This window comes from Dermacentor albipictus, chromosome 5 (genome assembly GCF_038994185.2).
Source record: "Dermacentor albipictus isolate Rhodes 1998 colony chromosome 5, USDA_Dalb.pri_finalv2, whole genome shotgun sequence".
Classification (NCBI taxonomy): Eukaryota; Metazoa; Arthropoda; class Arachnida; order Ixodida; family Ixodidae; genus Dermacentor; species Dermacentor albipictus.
The window spans coordinates 136390480-136416045 of record NC_091825.1 but is presented as its reverse complement, the minus strand read 5'-3'; the positions used below and the strand labels follow the sequence as shown (position 1 = coordinate 136416045).

Here is a 25566-nt window from a genome sequence, read left to right as displayed (position 1 = left end):
AAGCAGTGCTAGAAAGCAAATTACAACAACAAAAGCAGCATACTCACTCCAAAGGTCTATGGCAGACTGTCCACCACCTGTGGACGCCCCATCCATGACACACCGCATGACTTTGGAGTTGAGGCGGTTCGAATCAGTGACAACCAGCTTGACAGCGGCCAGCAGCAGGTGGACCAAGTTCAAGTGCTGTACCCGCCTGAATTTCTCCATCCAGATGTCCACTTCCATGCTGTATCCCTCCAGGACATTCAGGTTGCAAAGCAGCTGGCAGAAGACAGAGATATCTAAACCTACCTAAATCTTTTATGACTGCTGACACAAGTAAACAATCACAATTTTGAGAGACACTTCACCTCAGGAGGTCTAGTCTAAATGCAAGGGAACAGACAAATAATTTTCGTTGGCCTCTACCAAACTGATTTTGATAAAGTTCATGGTATTTAAAGAAAATAGTTAAAAGCTACTAAATGTTGTGAGCAAGTTTCATATTTAGGCTGTAGGCTTATGCCTCAGGAGCGAAAGAGAAAGACAGCTGACCCGAATCAACGCCAGAAAATAATTACGAACCGTGGCTCGCATGCCATGACTGGCGCCGTCTTTTTTTTTTTTTTTTTCTCTCTCTCATGCGGGCACGCACTATCCGGGTTCTAGGTGCCGCCCAAGGGAGGGCACTAGAAAGTCATCAATTTTATCTTTAAAAATTTTTGAAAAACGAAAAAACAAAGAAATTTGACGCACAGAGCTTACAACTCTAACTAAGAAATCAAAAACAAGTAGTATATTCTAATTCACTAAACTGCATTTGTTGAGACATTTTAATGCAGAAAAATTATCAATGTTTTATGCCCCGCTCTCAAGTGTACCACTAATGTGCAAGTAGGGCTTTTGCAACACCTTCGTAAACATTGTAACAATTTCATGTAAGCATTCGCCGGCTTCAGATGAGCTAACAAGTGTGGTTTGCACAAATGCGACTTCCGTTTTTCGCACAGAGTTACGAAAATGTAAACTCTGTGCTTCAATTTTTTTCCGAATTACCCATTTTGACAAAGTTCTGTAAAACCTACGAGGGGCCATAAATAAAAATCCTGCTCCCGACATTCAGTAGATTATAGCTTTCACTCTTGAATGCAACAAATTTCGTTTAAATTGGTTCAGCAGTTGTGTAATGACAAATATGCTGCATTTCACATGTATTTGAATAAAGGAATTGGAGTTGGCCCCAAACTAAAGCCTCCTCCGGGGAAGCTGAACACTTCTTAAAGAAAAGTGAACTTTCAGTGAATTATTACAATTTTTCACCCCCTGAATACGAAAATCATTGTTTAACAGGCCAGAAATTACCGCTACTCACTTTATTTAGCAAAAACAAGCCGCAGCGTCTGTGGGAGAAGCCGCACGTCTCTTGACGGGCTCTGATGCCGAAGACCATCGTGACGTCATCTTAGGTATCGACGGGGTGTGTGATTCGAATAGAGCACTCACGTGACACCTGTATTGACGTCATCCTCGCGCCCCGTCCGTTGCCGCTGCGCTTGGCGCGCGAGGGGGGGGGGGAGCTTCACTAAAAATTTAAACAGCGATTGCAGCGCTGCTACGTGTACAATCGAGGAAATAACTTCAGGAGTTGAATTACACTGTGGCAGCCTTCGAAACCACGGTAACTCTTCCACTTCTAAAAACTCTTCAGCTTCCCTTTAAGGGCCACTGGAGCAGCTGGTAGAATTAAGCCGAGCAGCATAAACAGTTTAAAGGGACACTAGAGGAAAATATTAAATATGATTAGGTCAAGCTAGATCAATAGATATCTCTTTGTTGCACAGAAAACTGCCATAGACGGTCCTGCTGCTGCTGCTTAATTTTGAACTGCCCACACCAAAATGGATGAGTTGACGTACATAATACCCGCATGACCTCCCTCTATGCCGCTCTCTGTGAATATGCCAGTGCTGAACTCACATGAAAGGTACCATAGTCCACAACAGCCAGCCCCACTCCTATTTTCCATTTTCATTCTTTTCTTGATAACTGAAGTTATACTCTCACTATGAATAAAGAATTTGTTATTACAGAAGCCTAATCTTTCAATCTAGCCTGACTTAATATTTTCCTTTAGTGGATCTTTAGGTCAATATCTAAAAATCACAGCCCCTTGTATGAGTTGGAATTGCATCACTGAGTGTACGTGCTAAATGGCAGAGTCATAATGACCCAACTGGCCAAAGCCAGAAAAGTGCTGTACATAAACATTGAACTCTTTTTGCGGCCTGTAGGGAGGTTGTCTACAGCTTTCCTTGGTCATATGGGCAGAATTAAATCAGCCAAAAAGGAATGTAATGATTGTGGATGCAAGATTTTTCACCAAATGTAAAGTCATCACTCTGCATAGATTACACACGGGAGCTTACTGAGGCCCAAGCCACTTTATCAGAACGATGAAGTGTAAGCACAGACTCTATATCACTGCTTGGAAAAGAAACTGATTTCGCAAACCCGGGTGACCCTTGGCTATCGCCATTACATCTCATTCACTCTCAATAATGAAAAGCCTTTTAGTTTCCTTACTGTCAGAAAGAAATGCTTCTGGGCAAAAATGCTCTGAGAAACATCGGGATTTGGGACCCCAATCAGGCCTACATTATCTCTAACATCAAATATTTGCAGAGCCGTGCTGTTCATTTTATTTTTTCAGACTACTCATCCTATACAAGCATCTCAGAACTAAAGAAAACCTGCCGAACTGGAAGACCTATCGTATTGCCGTCAACTTGCTTGTTCAACACTTTTCTATAAGGTTTATCACCATCCATCCCTTTACGACAATTTCTTTCAGTCAACCGATGCCACCTTTCAACGACGTGTTCATTCTTTCAAAATTAAACACGTAAAGCACCATTCATCCTTTCATGCCAACTCATTCGATCCTCGCACGATCATAGTGGAACAATTAACCATCGCACATCACCACAGAAACTGACACAAAAGAATTCCATGATTTACTTCGCTGTGATAGAAATGTGTAATAATATTTTGTTCATTCTTCTTTTCTTCACCCTTTCCTTTTGTATTATGCTTTATGTTTTAATTGCTGTTTTTCATTATTGCTCTATGTATTGTTGCTTTTTCTGATATGTACAGCGTTATTAATTATTGTATGCCCCGCCTCCCTTTGTAATACCCTACCCGTGAGGGCCTTTAGGGGTAACATGAATAAATAAATAAAAACATACAAGATGGAGCACATGTTACCACAGAAACTTGCAAATCATTTCAGTCTGCAATACAACAACAAATGCCTAATGTATCATTACCTTACCTTTGAAATGAGTGATGCTGCAGATTTTCCAATGACACCCTCTTTACGACGTGCAAATAGCTCGAGGAGGTGGCAGAATGGCGACTTTTGTTCCCCATCCTGCAAAATGCAGATTATTCACATGGCAATGTCAATGGTGATGGTCTCAGAGTCATAGCCAGGCCAAAAACAAAAAAAAACATCAAAGCTATGATAAAGAGCGAAGCATACAGTACATGAGAAGACCAAACAGGTTTGGCTTCATGCCATTGTGTCATTTGAATGTAACACGCACTCTCCAGGCATGCAGGCCCACATGAACATGGATGCTCTTGCACTCTTGTGGTGTTACATGCACCCTTCCACATTTGAAGAATGATGGCATGCACTTTCATATGAGGTCACGTCAGAAAAATAAACACAAAAATAAATAAAAGAAGAAACGTGCGGAATGCATCTAAATGCAGAAAGCTGCTTACAGTGGTCATGAGGGCTTCAGATGCTGGGCAAGCTTCAAGGACAAGGCCAATGGCCCTGAGTTGCAGGCACTGGTCTTCAGTTTGGGAATCAAGTGCATCCGTCTCAACACCAGCAAGCTTAGAGAGCACTTTCCAGTCGTACTCGACATGAAAGTCTCGGGAGAACAGTCTATACAAGTCCAGCAGATCCAGAATGCTTGTGCAGTATGCGGTATAGTCAGACAGGGCTGCAAGACACCAAAAGCTCACATCTTTCTAATGGCCACCTTAGCCTTTTACAGCTTCAGCGAAATTTTTCTAAGAAACTACGCAGTTAGTACTGTCTTCATATGATTCTCTTGTTAAGGTATCAAAGAAAAACGTAGCCTCAAACATAAGCAATTTCATTTCGCAACCAATACACGATGTGAATAAGACTTCTTGATATGAAAGCAGGAAGTGAATAGCGTACCAGGACTGAGAATAAGACATAAATTGTCAGCAAGTTTTTTTACAGCTAAGTGAAATAACAAACTCTTCATGCAACCACACATACATTTAGGAGAGAGAGAGAGAGAGAAAAAAAAGAACCATCACACCATTGCAGCCTAGCTGTCTGTGTCCTGCTATAACCCTTGAAAAGAAGGTACCAGTGAATGGCACGAGTGCTACAGCACAATAACTGGGTGGCATTTTGCTTGCTCATTAATTTTGTAAGGATGCGTCTGTATATATATATATGGGCACGCTGCTTTTGAAACTAGACGTTGTTTGAAGCCAGTGCTCTGTGGTTTTCAATGCCTGTCTCCTTCATCCTTATTGGCACTGTTCAAGTCAAACCACCAACAAGACTAAATTGTAAAGCTGTGAAGATACATAAAACATCGCAACAAATTCTCACATGGGCCCGCAGTCTCTGGTTCTTTTGATGTCGCTCTCTTCACCACTTTGCAGTATTCCTTGACGAGGCCTGCTGTGGGAGGCACGTTCTGAGGAAGAGAAGGGAAATTGACAGGCCAGGCATGCGTATATACATCACAATGTTCCTTTGTCGAGCATTTCTGCAGTCATTTACTTCATGGTAAGCCTAGTGGCCCCACTGAGCTAAATTACTGCAGTTACGTGCATAACAAACACATTCGCGTAATGAACGCACCTTCAAATTAGTCACGAAAAATCTGATTTTTTTTCCCTAACGTAATGAACGCATGCCAAACTTTGCTAACTGTACAGTCCCACGATTGAGTGGCCGTGCTGTAGTTTTTTTAAAAGACTACAATTCTTTGCTTTCACACGTGTTAAAGCAACTGCACTTTCTGCTTAACCCATCCTTTCCGCCATTGCCGGCACAAAGCCACCTCACAGATTTGAGAGAGAAAAAAAAGCAACCGGCTCTCTGCAACACACGCCGTTTACGCTGATGTATTCAAAATTCAAAATGCATTGCAATGGTTGGCCACTTTTGCTAGCACAATCCACAGTGAACGGATGGAAGGCACTTGACACTCACCTTCCAGACGTCCTGGCACAGAAGCCTGGGTAGTTTAGCCCTCATTACTGCGCTCACAGGTGACTTGGCATTCGCAACATGGTCAAGAGCCCCTTGGACTTTTCGCAGTGATGCAGCCAGAAAGCGCATGTGTGCCAGCTGCAGCTGGATGTCATTCTCCTCTTTCTACGAACAAACAAATCATTGTAAGCTGTCTCAAACTTGTGCAGTAAGAGATTTATACATCACGAAGTAATCAGCACAAATTGAATAAGTGAATTGAATAAGAAGCAGACAACATGGGCAATGCACTCTCAAATGAATGGTTTATTGCAACAAACATCAATAAGTAAACTCAAAAGATTACACAAGGAAGTTTCCCTACAATAGTACAATAGTACAATAGTACTACCGTACTATTGTTAAGAATTCTACTTGCATAGTTAATAACTCTGCGTAGAGTACATTACGCGACAGGCTACTGGCATCTCGGAGGCACGTGTAGACCAGCAATGCAAAGATGAAATTATTTTTCTGTCTTTTGGAGATCGCAGACATATACAGTTAAACCTTGATATAATGAAGTAGGTAAAATATTTGCTTTGTTATATTGAAATTTCATTGTATTAAAATTTGACCTTTTATGCAAATAAGTCCAGACGCTGATCGATTTTTCTTACACGAAAAGGGGCTGCAGAATTTGAGGAACTGTCGGGCAATAGAAAAAAGCACATTTGAAAGCTAAAACAATCGATTTTGATGAATTTGCGAGTCAGCAAAGAATGATATGGTTTAATGCCACGTTAACGATATCTTCACATCTTCACATCTTCACCCACTCCACCCTCGTGGCTGATGGTGTCGCCCGTACTGGGACAATGCTATATTATGAAAAGTGCCAGCAGTGGGGAGCGAGTGCTTCATCTGCCTGTCGCTCCAATGAGTCACCGAAACTCGAGATTACACAATCTCCAATACTAAACGCACTGGAAGACAGCTTACGTGATGCCATGCCATCTAGGCATGCCCAATCTTTGCACACACGGCAGATTACCTCTAAAGCAGGGTGCGCGGCTATGCGCTTAGCCACATTTACAGTCAGGTGCAGCCACGGCCGGGACGCGCGCCAACGTACCCCTCGCACACGCTTGATCGCGTTACTGTGAGCTGGCTCCCTTCCCCCTCTTTCCCTTTGCTCACGCAGGAAGGCATCACTTGTGAAGCCACCATCTTTCTTGTCTCAACCTCACACACTTTCACTTGAACCTAAAGCACAAAGTGCGTGGGGGCGTGATAGGATCTTGTTGCACTTGAACTTTAAATGAAACATTATGCGGCTCCACTTCAGTGGTCGCTCTTGTCACGCTGTGCACAATTTGAGAGGTGCATTTGCAAGAATCCGCTTGTACTTCAATCACTTGACCATATGTGTCCGCCGAAGTTTTCATTCATTATCTCAGCATTTCTTTACTGTGGAAGCGAAATTTCATTATGTACAAACACACTTCATATACAAACGCACTTCGTCATATTGATGTTCTAGTTACATGGTGTTTAGGGACAAGAGGTTATGAAAAGTTGAATACTTAGTTCTATTGAGAATTTCGTTATATTGAAGTTCGTCATATCGAGGTTTAACTGTATGTTTTTCATTTCTCTAACTAAAAATTAGCAAATATGTATTACTGAGAACGCTCTCATGATCACGAAATCAGCCAATAGCATTGGTGGGCCCAGCTGCTTACGAAGATGCAGCATGATGACATTGTGGAAGTGAAAGCAAGCAATTTTTTTATTTTAACACGAGATTGCAAATTCCCTGCAACATACAGCATATTAGTATTTGGTCCACATGTTCACAGCAGCCTCTACGACAGATCGTCAACATTTCCTTACTATGTTAAAAAAATGTTTCAGGGCAACTTTAACAAGAGTGGCTGTATTGGCTGGACATGTTCTCTCAAAATTTATGGAGTGTGCAGCAAGCCATGCTCACTGCCAGATCTGAGAAGCCATACATTATGAATATTTACCTGTGAGAGAAGACGCTACAACCTAAATTTTATAGTAATCATTGTCACTTGCAGAAAAGCAAAGTGCAGTCGGTGATGTGCAAATAGTGATGCAGCATTGGATACTGTTGGCAATTGCTGTGCATTAGGTCAACTTGTATTTTGTAAACTTTTACATCTAGGTAGTGTCACAGCTGTTTGCATTTGCATTAGCTCTCCGGTGGTTTCCACTATTCTAATAGACAAACATTTTTACATTTTACATCACTTGGGTCACATTTTGTACATGGTTTCAAATCTGTAAAGAGGTGCTCTCTGTGGCTATCAGAATAGCCAAAGCCACCGATATGTTGGCCCTATGGCCATACATTTGGACTGACAATTCTTTTAAAGTCAGATTATATTCATGCAAGATGGTTTGTTTTTTCCTTTGCTATACTTGTCAGGGATTACCTGCACGCTTTGAGCTTCGGTGACACCTCTGGCAAGACTCAGAAGAGAAAAATACAAAACAAGCCTGCAGACTTTCTCTGGGACGTTTTCAGCCACTGCCCACACTGTAGAATCCAGGTCCTGAACTTCCACAATCTGCATATAGCAAAATGAAATGTGCACACGATTTTAGCCATGGGAGTTACTTCTGGCATTGAATTTACAGCTTCCATAGTGACATGAATGGGAAAAGGAGGGGAAAGCCTCCACAGCAATGAAGCGCCACTTTTTTGTCCACAGATTCTCCAATATAAAATGAATTTGAAAAACTATAGCCAAAAATTTGAGCGGAGGCATCACTTCGCACTGAAGACTTTTAACAAAGTCTATAATGAGCATTTCAAGACCTTTTAAAACGGACGCTATGGCCAATACAAATTTATGCTAAACCAAAAGTATTACAAACTTTCAGAATTCTTGAAAAAAAAAAAGGACCACTTGTCCCCCAATCCTAATTTGTGAACAAGAAAGCATCAGTGAGATATGTCAATTATTATATGTGTTGTTGCACATCTAAGTCCTTTTTCTGCAATAGGAACTTACTAAGGTTGTAGGGGTGTGCGACAGTAACTTTTCGTATCAAGTTGAATACAAATTGAATAGTGGCAAAAGCAAATAAAATCAAATTGAATGCCAAATATTTTTCAGATAGCTTTCAAATTATGAACAGCGTTTTTTACCATTAACAGTCAATTTCTGTTAATTCTACCCTGGTGGAACCAGCGAAATTTATCAAATTATCTGGCAGGTCAAATTAGACAAGATAAAAAAAACATCAAATCACACCACTGATTAATTTGCCAGTATTTGCTAGATTCTGACACACCTCTGAGTCAAACGGGTGCTCACTTGCTGTGTCGAAAGCAGGAAACTAATGTATAAATGACATTAACACTCCTAAACCAAATATAAATCTAACGAGCACCCAATATTTTAACAAGAAAAATGGGTAAGGGTCTAATACGTATGTTGCACAAAGGCAGCAAGTTTTCTAAAATCAGCTTCACCGCACGGTTTGTAGAAGTCGGATTCGCCGACATACATCCATGTTATGCAGTAAGGCATACAAACGCTGTGAAAACAATTTTCGTTCCGTATCCAATTGCACAGTGCAGGCAATTATCGGTCAAAGTGTCTTGGAAAAGAAAGCACGCTAGTGTCAGGCAAATACCATAATCAGACATTGTGAGATATGGTTATTACTTGAAAACCTTGCTAGGGCAGGTCGAAATAGGTGTGTTCGACAGGAGGTGACATTTATTCAATGCATTCACTGTCCCTAAGCTCCACCAAGACAGACGCTGCCACTAAAGGGGTCACTACTGAAGTCACCATAGGGTTCAAGCGTGTACTTAGTGTTCAAATCATCCGATGAAGGCCAATTTTAGTATTGAAATAATGAAAGTTTGGGCCCATAGAAATGCATGGGCGTCATCCTGAACCTTATGTCGGAATCGAATTAACAGAAGCCTACTGTACATAGATGTCAGCACTTTTTCAGCGTACAAAGACCACATTATTGGAATTGCACACTTATAGCACCTTGTGGCAGATTTGTAGTGATGGAATCTGCCACTGATAGCTCGCATGTGTCACACATGAGTCGTGCGTGCAAAGGAAAGCCACTGCTCGACCCTGACAGTGAAAGTAAGAGTGAAAGTGATGCACTAGAGTTTTGTTCCTCGAGCGAAGAGGATGATGATAGTCTTCCCATTGCTTCTTCTACCGAAAATGATGATTCGAAAAGCAGACAACATTGTCTTGGCTCAACAGTGGTGCAGCTTTTTTGCTCTTAAGACATGAAGCAAACAGGTTAAAAAAATATTTAGAAAGGTTTTCAATGGAGTAAATATTGAAAATAAGTCACAGAAGTAAAATGCAAAATAAGGTCACTTTTCATCAAAATAATAAAACACCTCAAGGGTTAACCGGAGCCAAATTGACTGACAGAAGTCCACCGTTTAGTAAAACAATGTTGCACCCCAGTCTTTGCTACAATTGCAAGTACCATTATAAGGTTTTTCAAAGGCTTGAATGAAGCTTTATAGATGTTACTTCAAATGATGACTCCCCCCTTTATGATGTAATACCTTGCAAAGGGTCCTTAAGGGACCAATAGGCGGCAGTGGTGGTGATGGTGACAAACAAACAGGATTAGTTGGGTGAAATCTGCTTGATTTTTGCTTCAGTCTGACAATCATTCGTGCTGAGCTGGCAATGTGAGGTATTCAAAATCTATTCAAATGATATCCACATGAGTGAATAGTGACTATTTGGTATCAGAACTGCATTGAATATGTTGTTACTCAAAAGTTTCAAATATTTGCACACCCTTAAAATGTTGACAGTTTCACCACACTTCAAATGAAATGCATTGTGTGTTCTAATAGTCAACCATAAACTTCACTCTGCCAGCTGTTTGCCAAAATTTATGACATCTTAGAAAAATGCATAGAAATTTCAGGTGATCATGGCACAAGTTCTTTAATCAGACATTTTCTACAACATCAAACAGCTAGTGTTAGCTAGGGTATGTGTTTATGAGGGAAGTTTAAACAAAGGATGAAAGGAAAGATAACCATGACATCGCTTTTGTTGAACATCCCGTCAATCCCTCTCTCTGAGCAGCAAAGTCACATGCTGCTATCTAGAAGGTACACAATGAAAGGCTTCAGTAACTAATCCTCGTGAAGCCATGTGAGCACCCCTTGCCACCGTAAACAAAAAAGGAGATCAACATTGAGGAAGCTTTATGGGGCCATATCAGATGATGTGTCAACATCAAGTGGTGCCCCCCCTCCCTTATAGCCAGGATGTGTAATACTCTATTGTGTGAACACACTTTAACCCCTTTGCCAGAAGTGCAATCCAACAATCTAGCTTAAAATAATAGTGTTTTCCCAATAGCGTCTATTGATGATATCCTAATGTAGGGCTAGTTCTCATATGTCGACAGCAGGAGCATGATTTTAGGTGTTCAGCAAGAATGCATTCCAACCGTTTTGTAAATGATTGATCCTTTTTTTGCTGGCATCCCCTGAGTGTTGTGCCATTTTGCATGTATTGAAAATTTGTCAGGAATTCATCTGCCTTTATGTCAAGCCCCTCGATAGCTGTTTGTGAAGGTACCTAAGTTACAGCATGAGGTCAGTCGGCCTTCGCCTTACCCTAGTGTAAAGGCTGATGAGCTTCTGGGCAGTGGCGGCTGTGGCGTACATCAGGACGGGCTGCCAGCCGTGCAGGTAGTGACCAATCTGGTCGGGGGCCACCTTCAACACTTCCACAACAAAGGAGCAGCACCGATCGTGATCGTACGGGTGCTCCACGGTCAGCAGAGTGGAAGTGATCACAAAGTTCAGGTTCCTGCCCAAAAATAAAGACATTTCGGGTTAGGGTGACATCAACAGAGCAATATTGTGTCCCTCACTGTGAATCAGACCTAGACAAAACGTATGTCAGTTCAAGTTGCCCAAAGTCTGAATTAAAAGAACACAATGTGCTTGCAATTTTTTCTTATGAATTTTGGTAAAACTGCCAGCTATTTAGGTATTTAAATGTGCTGTTTTTTTATTGTTACAAATATATTGTTTTGATATCACATGTATGTGACAACACACAAAAGAAATTTCTTTGTTCAACTAACAGCAGCCTGACATGACATATGCATTCTTTGTTTCAAGGCAAGCTATTTTCAGCATCTAGGTAGAGTGAAAATAGTGAGGTACCAAAATCATCTAATACAGTCACAGCTAAATGCTACAAACACACATGAACCAAGGTGTTAGCCTGCTTTAAGTATCAAAACAAATAATTTTCAAGGAACTTTGCCTTGAATCTGTTGAAGTAGTTCTCAATAGTGATCAGCACGTATTCTCCTATAGGGAGACATAGTACTAATCCTCTAAAACTGATGAGTCCCATTCTATTGAATCCCTCAGTAAACGACTGAGAAAGCATCACAGGGATGTGTTCTGCTTAAATTTCAGGCACAGCAATCTGATCAGGTAAATGTGCTGGCACAGCCAAGAAGCTTGATACATACTTCAGTAGGAAAGTCAGTGATACGGGTGTAAAAAAAAAGAAAAAATGAAGTGAAGAAAAATATGAATGGGCACTGTCACATATACAATGCACAAGTTAAAACAACTAGACAAAGACATAAGAGGAACTTTTAGCTCGGCTGCTTCTATCTAAAACATGTAAAAGGAGAATTCGTTTTTCTCGGCGACTACTGCACCAAATTTGACAAGGTTTGTTGCATTTAAAAGAAAAACTTAAAATCTAGTGACTGCTTATTTCGAATTCTTGATTTAGGTAGTCAATCTTTTATTAAAAATTGGCAAAAATCCCATATTTTCAGGAAACGAAACTATCAAGTTTACAACTCTAACTCAGCAACGAAAAATGATACCACAATTCTGGGAACTGCTTCTAATAGTACATCTAAAGCAGAAAAAATTGATATGTTACACATGAATCTCACAATATTTGGTAATATGAAAATACAGCTTTTGCAGACCCCTTGTACACAATGTAATGTATTCACGTAAGCTCTAAATTGACATATAGAATTTGTCCGCTTTGAATTATCTAATGGATGCTGTTTATAGAACCGCGATATCTGTTCTTGATGCAGAGCTACTAATTTGTAAACTTTCTGCTTCTATTTTTTTCAAACTTTTGAATTTTTGAAAATTCTTTTAACGAAATTCAAGCCCTAGATCAAAGTTCCGCTTCCAACAGTCATTAGAATTTAACTTTCTCTCTCAAATGCAACAAACATTATTAACATCGGTCCAGGGGTTGTCACATAAAAACATTTTTGCATTTTACATGTATTTGAATAGGCCACGTCGGAGTTGGGCCCAAGCGAGAGCTTCCTCTTAAAAGAAGAATTTCTACAGTTGGCATATTCTTCTGTTACATGTTGTTAGCAGCATACCTAACACAAGAAAAACCATATTAAATACATTTTAGAGAGAAAAGATTACTAGTACTACCTGACAACAACAGAGATATCTGAAACACAACTGTTTTAAAGAGTCTCAAATTAAACATTAACAATCAAAAGAGGAGAGCACGTCACACTTTTTTACTTACTGCCTCGACAGTCCCAGTTTAGGATCTCGGAATAGTATGCCATATTTGTGCGAGCAACAAACGGCAGTCAGGAAGTTGTAGGCGGTGCTCTGGACCAGCTCCACATCTTCCTTAGACGCTTCCTGAACAGAAAGATTTAAATGAAAGCACAATATGCTCAGTGGAGTCACATGAAATACACTACAATTTTTAAACAGAGGCAGAATACAAACCATCCTGACATAGCACAGCTGGTAGTTTTTACTTGCTCTAAAGCTAAAATACAAGTTGGCCAAGTTCAATGCTATTAATTTTAGCCTCTTCTGACAAGCGTTCTGACTGCTAGCATAAATTGTTTAAATCTGCATAACTTGATGAAAAGATAGTGCAGATACCAACAGAAAGAATTTTAGTAAAAAGCATGAATATTAAAGCCATTTCTACCCTGTCTCACAATTAGAGGCAGTTATTTGAGACAATACCTTGTCAGTATCTGGGTATTGATCATTCAATTTTCCAATGCAGTGCAAAAAATTAAGCCCTTTTTGAATTCCGGCTCACTATTCAAGCTTGAATATGTAACTAGAGGATATTTTAAGTTTGCATGATTGTGTTTGCAATGTTTGCCAGTTCAAAACACTGAGTTTTTGTTTGTTTGTTACAAAAGGCATCGCAACTTTGGTTGAGAGTGACATGTGTACTTTACACATGGTCACACAGTCAAGCTCTAACATATAAAATTATTAAGAAACACAAATGTGCTTCCTACTGCTATACTGGCTCCAAAAGATTGCTACGGCGCAACCAAAAGTGGCGTCAGTCAGAAGAAGACGATTTGACGCATAAAGGTGGCATCGGTCTCAGCAGGCATCTTGTTTATGCAATGTTGTCTCTCTTGTACATATTGTAAATACATCTTTACGACTTCTGCAATATAACAAATTGGTGGAGGGGCGGGGTATCGATCCCCATACCTCCCATGGACACGTCGCCACGTCGGCTTGTCTGAAAAGCTACTGCCGTGCTACACAGAGCCCTACATGATATTGTGTCAGCTTGACGATGTCAACTAGAAGATCACTCCGCTGGACTCGTGTGTCTCCACGGACGTTGCGCATGTGTGCCAGCTGAAGCACACTTTGCCACGAGTTCACCTCCCTTATATTTAGCGAGAAGATGGGGCCTTTACAGGCGGGGGTTATGTTATGGCGCAACAAAGAGTGGCGTCAGTCAGAAGAAGACGATTTGACGTGTAGAGGTGGAATCGCTCTCAACAGCCATCTTGGTTATGCACCGTTGTCTCTCTTGTAAATATTACAAATACATCTTTATATGTGACTTCTGCAACGTAACAATATCACAACGAAAGCCTCCAATCTAGCCGAGTTTCATGCCAAAGGAAAAAAAAGAAGAATCATAATGCTTGAAAGAGCAGTAAGTGCAGCCAAGAATACATATTTACCCAAACACAGAGTCAGAACACCACTTACTACTACTGCTTCGGGATCTTCTTTTTCTGTTTCCCGGATAGCCTTGTACTTGTTCCACTTGCCGTGGAGCGTCCATGGCTTCGGCCCTTCCCAGCTCAGCAGGTGAGTGACGTACTTCAGGGACTTGTCGTTAAGCATTTTCAACTTGATAGTCTTGGTGAAGGACGTGTTCTCTACAACCTTTCAAAGAAATGTGAAGCATAAGACTGTTGCATGCATTTTCTTGGAAATGGACTACAAATGAGAAATTCAGTTCAACCAGTAAGTTAAAGTCTCCACAATGGATGGGCTACTGTTCAGAAAATTGAAAGTCTATTGGTTTGCTGGAGACAGGTGTAAATATGTTCAGCTCTGCTGTTAGTGGCAAATGACAGGTGCCCAAGTGGCTTGGAACTCAGGTGTACAAAATCATAACAATACAATAAGTATTTACACACATACAACTTTGCGAACTATACTAGCTTTGACCATCTCTGCAATATGTGAACATCCACAATGTCCTTAATCTCAAATTAATTATGACAAGTGCGACTCACCTTGAATAACTGAGAATATGGTAAATCTATGACAAGGGTTGCTCAGTGATTGAAGATCCCCAATTGAGCAGGCACTGCTCACAACTACGGTGGCATCGTAGGTAGCCACAAATGTAAAAAAGGTGTTTTCCATTACAATACAGATACACAATGTGAATCTGATGGGTTGGTACAGACCATTTAAGTTTCTTCTAATGATGCAGAGACACACATAAAGTAAACTCAACTGATGCTACCCTCTAGCAACTATTATCAGCCTAACAAAAATATTTCTTCATGCTGCTGTGCATATCAAACATACCTATGGACAGCATCCCCATTTGTGTAACAAAGTGAGCACCGCATGGACATTCAGAAAATATGCACATTATTGAAGCCAGTAGTGGTGCAACCCAGAGAAATGCCAAGTCTAATCAGGGATACACCGAACAATACACACGTCTTCCTCGGACACAAAAATTCATACATTCACCCTTATTTCACTCCTGTACGTCCTAAAGGAATTGCTCTTTCTTCACATTTCTGCATAGCACGAAAAGAGCAGCACACTATGCACAGCATGAATCTCTGCCATGAAGGCATGAGTTAAAAGAATTCAGCTCACTCACCTTAGTCTGAAACGTCGACAGAAAGCTGCATATGAATGATGCGCGGTCATACTGAAGACCAGGAAATATGCTGTTTATCAGTCCTGCAATTCAAAATTGGCAATGAAGGAAATAGACAGCAATAGAACACAATAGGCTAACGCACTGCTGCTGAATGCATCGGCCACTGTGTTATGCATCGGCTCTACTTTTGCAGTGATGTGCCATTGTGTTTGTGGGTCCCAAATTGCACTTATGCCCATCACTTCTATGCCCACATGGGCAAGAGAGACAGACTTTCTGCCACAGAAGCCAACAGAGCTAGAATGTTGTGCTCATACCTTTATTTAACAAGCAGTTGCTACAGTATACCTGACAACACATCACCATCATTCTGAACTGCCGAACACCTTGCCGCTACACAGACATATAAAGCTACAAACACTGCACTGCAAGACATATCAACAAAATTTAACAAATGTTAGTATAGTGACAGGACAATTGTTTGGGCCCAACAAACAAGGTGTTGAGCTTGCAGGAATAGTGATTATGAGACACTGCATACTAGATTAGCCTTAAATTTCATCGCAGCGTGTACCATAACTTTTTCAACACACTGACTATGTTTACTCCATGTTCAGCCCACACATAGTCTATACATTTTCCCAGACTTCTTGCACAATGACAATAACATTAATCTCATTTATACTGACAATACCATTAATGAAGCAACACTGACTGCCATAGGCCACGTTAGTCTTATATGTAACTATGTATTTCTCCATACTTACTTCTCCATGGAAATATTAATACTGTTCAATTCATTAAAAATAAACACTGCTCTGTAAAATATTTATGAGCTTGCAATTGATTGCAAGCTAACAATAGTAGTTACAGCACATATTGTAATGCTACTGCTAAGTTTCAATAGGATTGTATGTCTGCATTTCGTAATGTACTTAAACAATGCACAGAATTACTCCTTTCTTATTTTTCTGTCAGTGAACCTTTACCCTAGGTTTTCGCCTTTTAATCAGTGTTATTATCAATGACCACTGCAACACAATCCACTTTAAACTACATAAATACAAAAAATTCCATCGTAGATAATATTTTTCTATCTAGGCCAAGTTCATACACATTAACTGCGTGTAGGAGAGAGAAAACATTGCTGTCCCAATATATTAGTATATGTGGAATATCAACTGATTGCAGTGCATCATCGGCATAACTTGAAAGATGAAGAGGAAGCAATCAATCAGGACACCTGCTACACATGATTACATGGAAGTGCAACATGTAATCTTTCTGTAGCCAGTTTCTAAGTATGGAGCAGTTCCAAGGGTACATTTGGGAGCCTGAATAAGGCCACTGTTACAAATGCCGGTGAATGTGGAAATGGCACAATGCATTGTAGTTTTAGGATTGTTTACATCCTAAAGCTACTGTAAGGCCTGTAATGCACCTACCTACACATATTGTGTCTCAAAAAAGCACCGGTGTGATGGCGGGTAGGTGTGCAGACTAGACTTGGACATGGAAAGCGAAAAGAAGAGTTCTTTCACTGCTCAGGCGCAGTCAACACACTATTAGTTGCAATCATGTATTACCTGCTAGCTGAAACCTGCACACTACTTGTGATTCACCTCATATATCTTGTAAACATATCTGTTACAAGATATATCTTATAAGCATACTAGTCGCTCTACATTCAACCTTCGTTCAGCCTTCACATCACACTTCCTCAGCTCTTTAATCTCATATCTATGTGTTTTGTACATGAAGTGCATTAAAATGATGATGCTGATGATTTTAAAAAATAAATGAAATAAATAAATAAAATAGCTTTGAAGCCGGAAGTTGTGTTTCTCACCTTTGGCCTGAAGGACCTGGCGTGCCACTGAGTTGCTTCCAACAACAAGGACCGACATGAGGAAAAAGACTGCACAAGTTCGCACGTCTTCAGGATCCTATTCGGAAGGAAATGAGGAAAGTGAAGTCGCACATATATATGCGCAGAAAAACAAAACTGGCAAGTTTGTCCCACAACAGTGATATCCTTATACAGAATAATAAAAGTATATTGATAGATAAATTTGCACAGTAGATTTAGTCGGGGCTGTTGAGTAAACCACATGCAACTCAACTTTAAATAAGACAAACCCCACACGTGAACCTTACACATGCATAAATTATGGCAAGCTTAAATTGGCACAGCTGCCCTTGCAAATATACTGAGCAGAAGAGAAAGCTCATCTGTAGATTCACTGGAGCTGAAGCATTATGTGCAGAAAGTTCTTAATTAAAAAGTGAATCACTGTACTAAGGCCTTTCTTTTGTTGTTGTTGTTAATGCATTGAAGCCTACGCTTTAAACTAAGAAGAAGTGCATGAAAATTAGTGACCCCAGAAGAACACTGAAAACATTATTCAGCCATTTACGTTGCAAGAAAGTGATAGTTCAATCATAATTCCCTGACATCAGGCACGTACCCAGGGGGGGGCCCGGGGCGCCCGGGCCCCCCCCCCCCCGAAATCAAGTGGCATTACCCCCGCCCCCCCCCCCCCCTCTCCACCGACGCCACCACTCCTCACACGTTCCTGAAGCGGCGCCAGATCAATGTTGAGACTTGGTCATTGGTCAGCATTATGCTGCTTTTTTCACTCCTTTTAGATGGCGGTAGTTATCGGCATCTCTTGTAATGTGAAGGACAATTTTCTCATAGATTCCGCACCCGTGCGATTAACTCGATATGCGTTCAGTTGTCACCATCTATTCAACCGTCACGCGCATAGCTGTTGCTTTTGTTAGTTCAACCTTCTTTGTTTAGGCTGATCCTGGGACCAGGAGAGGGATGCGGCTGTTACTCAGCTGGTCTGTACTCTCATGGAACGAGTTGCGGCCGCGGAGAAAACGCCAATTGCGTTAAGCTTTCCCTTTGATTCATTATTTCCTTCTTGAGTTACGGCTCGCCGCGACGCTCGCAGGTGCCCGGAACCATATACACGTGATATGGGTTAGATAAGGTGAGAAATAAAATAATGTGAAAGAACGTCCGTCATGAAACCCTGCAATAACCCTTAAGCCCATAAGCAAGATGACTGTCGCCTGTTACCTCGTCTGTTTTTCCCTAATACTATAGGAAATTTTCGTGCCAAATTGGAAACTGGAAACGAAAATCGCAAGGAGTTGAGAAATTAAGCGATCTACTAAGGGAGAGAGCCAAGGCAACAACCAAACTGCAAGCAAAAGCGAATAATAAAAAAGCTAACCGTTGTTTATGAGAATATTTATGGATCAACATCTTTTTATTTAGAAAGGAAGTAGAGAAAACGCCGCCGGAAGTGGAGAACAATTACTTGTTTTGAATGACGCTTCTAGAGTTATCGGTCGAACCGCCTCACGTAGCCACTTCTCTGCTGTGCTTATGTGAGTGTTTTTTAACCTTTCGCGGTGAGCGCAGTACGTCTAGAATTGCAGAGTCCTGCGCTCTATGCGGTTCTATGGGAATGGCGGCCGCACAGCGTTACGCAATTCGCGGAACTGTCAAAACTGATCAACAAGGCGAAAATAACTGATATTCGAAACTATAACATGAGAAAGACTGAAGAAGCCGTAAAAAATTGAACGCAGCCTGAAATCAGTAAAAACGAAACCTGGCATAGGACAAACCATGATGTATGCACTAAAAGATAAGAAGGATAATATCATCAGCAATCTCGAAGATATAGTAAAAGCAGCGGAAAAATTCTAAGCCGACCTGTATATAGTACCCAGAGGAGTCACGATACCTCACTTAGAAACAGTAATGAAAAGGATACAGAAATTTTCCTATAACTAGGGATGAGGTCGGAAGGGCCCTGCAAGACATGAAACGATGAAGAGTGGGAGGAGAAGGTGGAATAACTATCGATTTATTCAAAGATGGAGGCGACATAATGTTTGGAAAACTGGCGGCTCTTTACACGAAGTGTCTATCGACTGCAAGGGTCCCAAAAAACTGGAAGAATGCAGACATTATACTAATCCACAAAAAAGGAAACATACCCGCCGTGGTTGCTCAGTGGCTATGGTGTTGGGCTGCTGAGCACGAGGTCGCGGGATCGAATCCCTGCCACGGCGGCCGCATTTCGATGGGGGCGAAATGCGAAAACACCCGTGTACTTAGATTTAGGTGCACGTTAAAGAACCCCAGGTGGTCAAAATTTCCGGAGTCCTCCACTACGGCGTGCCTCATAATCAGAAAGTGGTTTTGGCACGTAAAACCCCATAATTAAATTTTAAAAAAAGGAAACATTAAAGAATTGAAAAATTATAGGACCTTTAGCTTGCTCCCAGTATTATATAAAACATTTACCAAAATAATCTCCAATGGAATAAGGGCAACACTCGATTTTGTCAACCAAGGGAACAGGCTGGCTTCTGGATGAGATACCTTACAATGGATCACATCCATGTCATCAATCAGATTATCGCGAAATTTGCAGAGTACAATAAGCCTCTCTATGTGGCTTATATAGATTACGAAAATGCATTTGATTCAGTAGAGATACCAGCAGTTATAGAGGCACTACGTAATCAAGGAGTACAGAACGCTTACGTAAAAAGCTTGGAAAATATTGCTGCATGCGTGTGGTATTTGTTTGTTTGAACGAGGAGCGTGGGCGCCATCACTCCAGAAAAGAGGAGGAAGAATGAACTGGGCTCGCGCTGTGAATCTGACCAGTCTTCACTGCAACCGTTGTTGTAAATATAATATGTAAATAGTTTCTCGTCTTACTGACTCATCCTTCGCGTAAGAATATCTACAGAGGTTCTACAGCTACCTTAATTCTACACAAGAAAAGCAGGGAGATACCTATAGAGAAAGAGGTCATACAGGGAGACACAATTTCTCCAAAGCCATTCACTACATGCTTAGAAGAATTCAAGCCAATAAACTGGGAAGGCTTAGGAGTAAAGATCGACGGCAAAACTCTCGGCAACCTTCGGTTTGTTGATGACATTGTTCTATTCAAGAACAATGCAGACGAGTTACAACAAATGATTGGAGACCTTAACGGAGAGAGTGTAAGAGTGGGGTTGAATATTAATATGCAGAAGATGAAGATAATGATAAATAGCCGGGCAATGGAACAAGAGATCAGGATCGCCAGTCGGCCACTAGAGACTGTGAAAGAGTACGTTTACCTAGGTCAATAATTCACAGGGAACCCTGCTCATGAGAAGGAAATTCACAGAAGAATAAAAATAGGTTGGATCGCATACGGCAGGCATTGGCACCTCCTGACTAGAAGCTTACCATTGTTATTGAAAAGTAAGGTGTGCATGCAATCAGTGCATTTTGCCAGAGCTGACATATGGGGCAGAGACATGAGAGCAAGTTAAGGACCACGCAAAGAGCGATGGAACGAAGATTGCTAGGCATAACGTTAAGAGAGAGAAAGAGAGCGGTTTGGATCAGAGAGCGAACGGGTATAGACGATATTCTAATTGACATGAAGAGGAAAAAATGTAGCTGGGCAGGTCATGTAATGTGGCGGTTAGATAAACGTTGGACCATTAGGGTTACAGAATGGGTACCAAGAGAAGGAAAACGCAATCGAGGACGACAAAACACTGGGTGGAGCGATGAAATTAGGAAATTCGCGGGCGCTAGTTGGAATCATGATGATGATGATGATGATGATGATGATGGAGGTGGTGGGCCCCCCCCGAAAAAAAATCCTGGGTACGTGCCTGCCTGACATATATTACAAATCTATCCTCCACATTAGAACTGAGATATCGCCAAATGTGAGTCAAGAATCTCCTTGAAAAATACTGCACATGGTAGGACAGAAGCGTGCCAGTGATGCCTACTACCATAAAAATATATTTCTGATGCTAGCACACTACTTTATTCTAGTGCCTGTGCTGCCTTCTATGTGTACTGGCCCTTTATCGCCCTAACATGTATCGCCCAGGGACAACCTTTATCGTAATACTATTTATCAATCTTTATGAGCCACTGAAAGCGCACCCTCACAATATGCTCAAGCCTGTACAGCAACAGAGACCCGTACCCTTTGGTTCCGTGTGTTGAACCATGTGGTGAAGTCCGTAGTCTCAAAGTTGACCACGCTAGTGACATAGCGTGCTCCTTCAGGGCCCAGGGTGACAATTGAAGTAAGCAGGCGCAGGGCAGCCTTGGCATGGTTGGGCTTCGCGGTGCGGCATAGAGACATGTGCATGAGCCGACTGTACTTTTGAAGCATATGCTGCGCTGACATCAATGCAGTGTTAACATACTGTTTGAAATCCTCGGGTAGCCGGGAAATCAGGCGATCCAGGACCTGGTACACTAGCGTGTGCTAAAGATACCAAACATAAAGAAAAACAAAGGAGACAACAAAAATCAGCAATGTTTCAAAAACCCAGTACATGGTGTCAGTGCTAAGCACAGGTCAGCATACACACTCACAAGAACAAATACTCGTGCTTGCTCCGCACCCATTTCACAGGTGTATGACAAAGGGTGTGAGTGCATGTGAGTATGAACAGGAGCACATGCCAGTTAATGTGAGTAGAAACAAACGTCAGCAACAGTGAAATCAGCGACAGCAACTCGGACACGAGTAAGAGTGTGAGCAGGTACCAGTAATTGTGAAAAGAAGTGACTATGAATACGAAAGAATGTTGACGGGTGTGAATGGGCCCAACATGAGAATGTACAGCAATGTGAGTGAGCACCTGGCCAGTGAAAATATTGATGAGTGAGTTTGAGTGAGCACCCATTTATTTTGTAAACCTGTGCTGCTAAGTCCATAAATTAAACTCTAGAGCATTTCAATACCATCAATCGCCCTTTCATTTAAAGAGTTATCCTATCTGCGTAAGGATAAGTGAGCCTTGCAAACTGCACACTTGTGACAATTCCTGATGTTGCCTATATATGTGGTTCCCTTACTCGAAATATACACTGTTTTAAGTCAACGCCTGTGTGTAGCACGTCTTTCTGTGTGCAGAGTTATCCTATCTGCGTAAGGATAAGTGAGCCTTGCAAACTGCACACTTGTGACAATTCCTGATGTTGCCTATATATGTGGTTCTCTTACTTGAAATGTACACTGTTTTAAGTCAACGCCTGTGTGTAGCACGTCTGTCTGTGTGCTCGTCTTTTAATGCACTATAGGCCTCATCACTCAACATGAAGTGTACCTAAGCCCACACAAGAGGCAGGTAACAACGCACATTGGAACTCATTTCAACATTGAAACTTTCCACTTCAGTGCATTCAAATAGCTTTCAATATTTGCATGACACATTAAACTATAAAAAACAGCATAAATCTTCTGTGAGCAATACAAACAAGGAAATAGAAATGTCGTAGTTAACAGCTCTGAACATGTTTAATGTTCCTCACTAGTACCTCGGGTAAACACGAGGAAGGCAGGAAATGGAAATTCAAGATGAAGAGCAAAACGAGAACATAGTAAAAGCAGGAGCCAACATTTCAACAAGTGGACTTGTCTTTTTCAAGGCAGCATATGCTTTCCTCAGCACAATATATATAGGTAGGGTTATTCTAAAGGGGAGAGGGGTAGGACGGGGGGGGGGAGGGGGCAACGCAACAACCGAGGGTATGTTAATGACCAAGGGTGTGTGCGGCAAGGGTGTAGAATTGAAAAGAAAGGTGTGCTATTCAACGTTGGTGGAGGAATGTGAGGTAGCGCCATGTGTCAGCCGGTCAAGTGTTTTTTCGTGGAAGGGGCCTGGACGGGGGGGGAGGGGGGGAATCATTTGCTCCCTCTGAAAAAAATTTACTTTGAAGAACTCCACAAATAATTCTTTTAAATGTAGCAAATGGCTGCAAGTACTTACATTCTTTACTTCTCAACCTTCAAAACTGATTCTCTTCAGGTCACCCTCAATATGTTTGTGAGAGAAACTCCACAAATGTGTAGTTGTGAGAGGTTTACAAATTGTTGCAAGTTTTTCTCAGCTTCTTTCTTAAGGTAAGAATATGTTCAGTGGACAGCACGATCCACTTGCCACCGTTATCGTAGGCATATAGTGGTGAATAGTGGAGACACATACTGAAAGGAACCAAATGGCTGCAACTTCTTGCAACTGTATTTCAGTTGAATGTCATCGAGTGCTTTAAAAAAAGTTTGTGTAACGAGATGAGTATATGAATAAGGTTCCTATCTGGCTCACTGTAGAGCGATGTCGCCATACCGTATTCACTTCAGCATACAATGTTACTATCACTGGCCATCGTCAGAAAAGTCTGAACAAGGGCATCTGTCTTTCAGCCCACTCATAAGATAACCACCAGACAAAGGAGAAAGAAAGGGCAGAAGTGATAATGACGGTAGCAAAGAAAAGCATTATCCCACCTTCGAAGTACCCAGGGACCTTACAAAGCAGTACCATCTCTGCTTCAGGGCGTTGACAGCAGTAGTCATACTCCTCATAAAGTATGATACATCATGCACTAAAGAAAATTAGGCCAGCTAAGCAGAATGAGCTCACTTACCATACGCGACCCCGTTTTGACACCATAGAGAAGTGATGAAATGTTTTGAAAGTTGCCATCAGTGCTCTCAAGATACTGCTTGACAGTGTCTTCTGTGCTCTCTCCACTTGCAAATGAGTCAGCTGCTTTGACGAACTTTTGGAATTCTGAATATGCAAGAGGTAAACAGGCATGTCAGTTGCGTGACACTGGTAAAACTTTACACACTAACACAAAATGACATTGTATTAACACGAAGACCATATATAGAAGAGACATGGTGCAAACACACACATTTGTCCATTTCTAGAGTTTCACTATATTTTGTGCAGCTTTATACCTGAGTAAAAATATGCAACATTAGCGATCAATTGCCGGCAAAGCTACACCCTGTTATTCGCTTTGTTTTTTTCAAAAGCGCACTCAAGGCTCACTTTGGTGATCACATCCAGAAAACACAAAAGTATGGGGTGAGGGGTTTGGAGATGCATTACAAGCGATGCATGTAATTTTTACATTTCTTGGCACTTTCGTGCATGTTTTTCATATGTGTCATCAAAATGAGAGCATACCAAGATGATATGCCATACTAGTTCACTGTGTACTGGTGAGCACAGTTCTGACAACGTGAGAGCAAGCAAACATGCTTGAGCCAGCAGATGCATGGCAAATGAAAGCAGATGCCCATTGTTCTGTCCTAGTTGTCACCGCACCGTTTCCCTTACTCTTTAATTAACTGACGCGCAGAATAAAGCTTTACTAAGGTGAAATCCACATGTCAAGCGGTTAACAGTGTGCGTTTGGAGAAGGGTATACATAAACCATTTTCTGGGGGATGCAATGTAATGGCAACAGCAAAGAGCCGTTGCGAGTTCAACAGGTTGGTCGTGCACTAAAAAAGATTAAGGGCAGATGTTTGATATTAGGCAATGAAAGAAGAAACCTCTCATCAGGTCGCCCCCTTTCTCAAGCACAGCAAGAAAATTTTTGATGCAAAAAGGCTCCTCCTCCTCTGTCTTCGCCTGTTTTTCCGGACTTGCATCGTCGTCAGACTCTCCGGCGTCGAGATCGTTCTCCGTTTCGGTGGTCTTCGCTTTGGTGGGCTTCTCTTCGCTGTCCTTGGTCTCGCTGCGTTTTCTTTTTTTAGGCATCCTCACGTTCTGTGCAGTCATTTGCAACACTCGAGTTTAGATGCCACGTCGAAAAACCGTAACAGGTGTCCTTTCGGCGCCGGTAAACGTTCACACGATCAAGCAAACCACGCGCAAATACTCGCACATGTGCGCTGCCATTTTGTTTTGTCAACCCTCGCTCCCAAACTCCTCATAGTCCAAACGTCCAAAACTAATAGCAAGTAACAAACAAGTAACAAACTAACAAATAACAAGTAATGAACAACACAACTATTTTTTTCTATATTTGTTGAATGATGGCCGTAGAGTTATGATGATAGAGGGACCTTATTATGATGTAAAATAGAGGGACCTTATTGTGATGGCGTTACGAGCGCCGCGTCGCATTTGTCGTCTGTAGCGCGTACTACGAGTTCACCAATGTATAGTTTACAAATCACTACTTACTTTTTTTTTTTTTAATGCGAGGATAAATGCCTCAGGGCATACAAGGGT

At 41.4% G+C, this 25566-nt stretch overlaps 1 protein-coding gene across 1 annotated transcript in view; it reads right to left on the bottom strand.

Moving 5' to 3' along the window:
• Nucleotides 1-25261, bottom strand: part of LOC135909257 (nucleolar pre-ribosomal-associated protein 1) — a 64221-nt gene extending 38960 nt beyond the window's left edge. Inside the window, exons 1-14 of the mRNA XM_065441160.1 lie at nucleotides 24882-25261; nucleotides 23960-24105; nucleotides 21504-21791; nucleotides 17312-17408; nucleotides 15460-15542; nucleotides 14316-14495; nucleotides 12847-12968; nucleotides 10914-11109; nucleotides 7708-7842; nucleotides 5264-5428; nucleotides 4655-4742; nucleotides 3775-4001; nucleotides 3317-3415; nucleotides 48-264 (exon numbers count right to left, since the gene is read on the bottom strand). Coding sequence (XP_065297232.1) covers nucleotides 48-264; nucleotides 3317-3415; nucleotides 3775-4001; nucleotides 4655-4742; nucleotides 5264-5428; nucleotides 7708-7842; nucleotides 10914-11109; nucleotides 12847-12968; nucleotides 14316-14495; nucleotides 15460-15542; nucleotides 17312-17408; nucleotides 21504-21791; nucleotides 23960-24105; nucleotides 24882-25110 — 2272 coding nt within the window. The 5' untranslated portion in view covers nucleotides 25111-25261. The remainder of the gene's footprint in view (nucleotides 1-47; nucleotides 265-3316; nucleotides 3416-3774; nucleotides 4002-4654; nucleotides 4743-5263; nucleotides 5429-7707; nucleotides 7843-10913; nucleotides 11110-12846; nucleotides 12969-14315; nucleotides 14496-15459; nucleotides 15543-17311; nucleotides 17409-21503; nucleotides 21792-23959; nucleotides 24106-24881) is intronic.
• Between the last annotated feature and the right edge of the window lie 305 nt (nucleotides 25262-25566).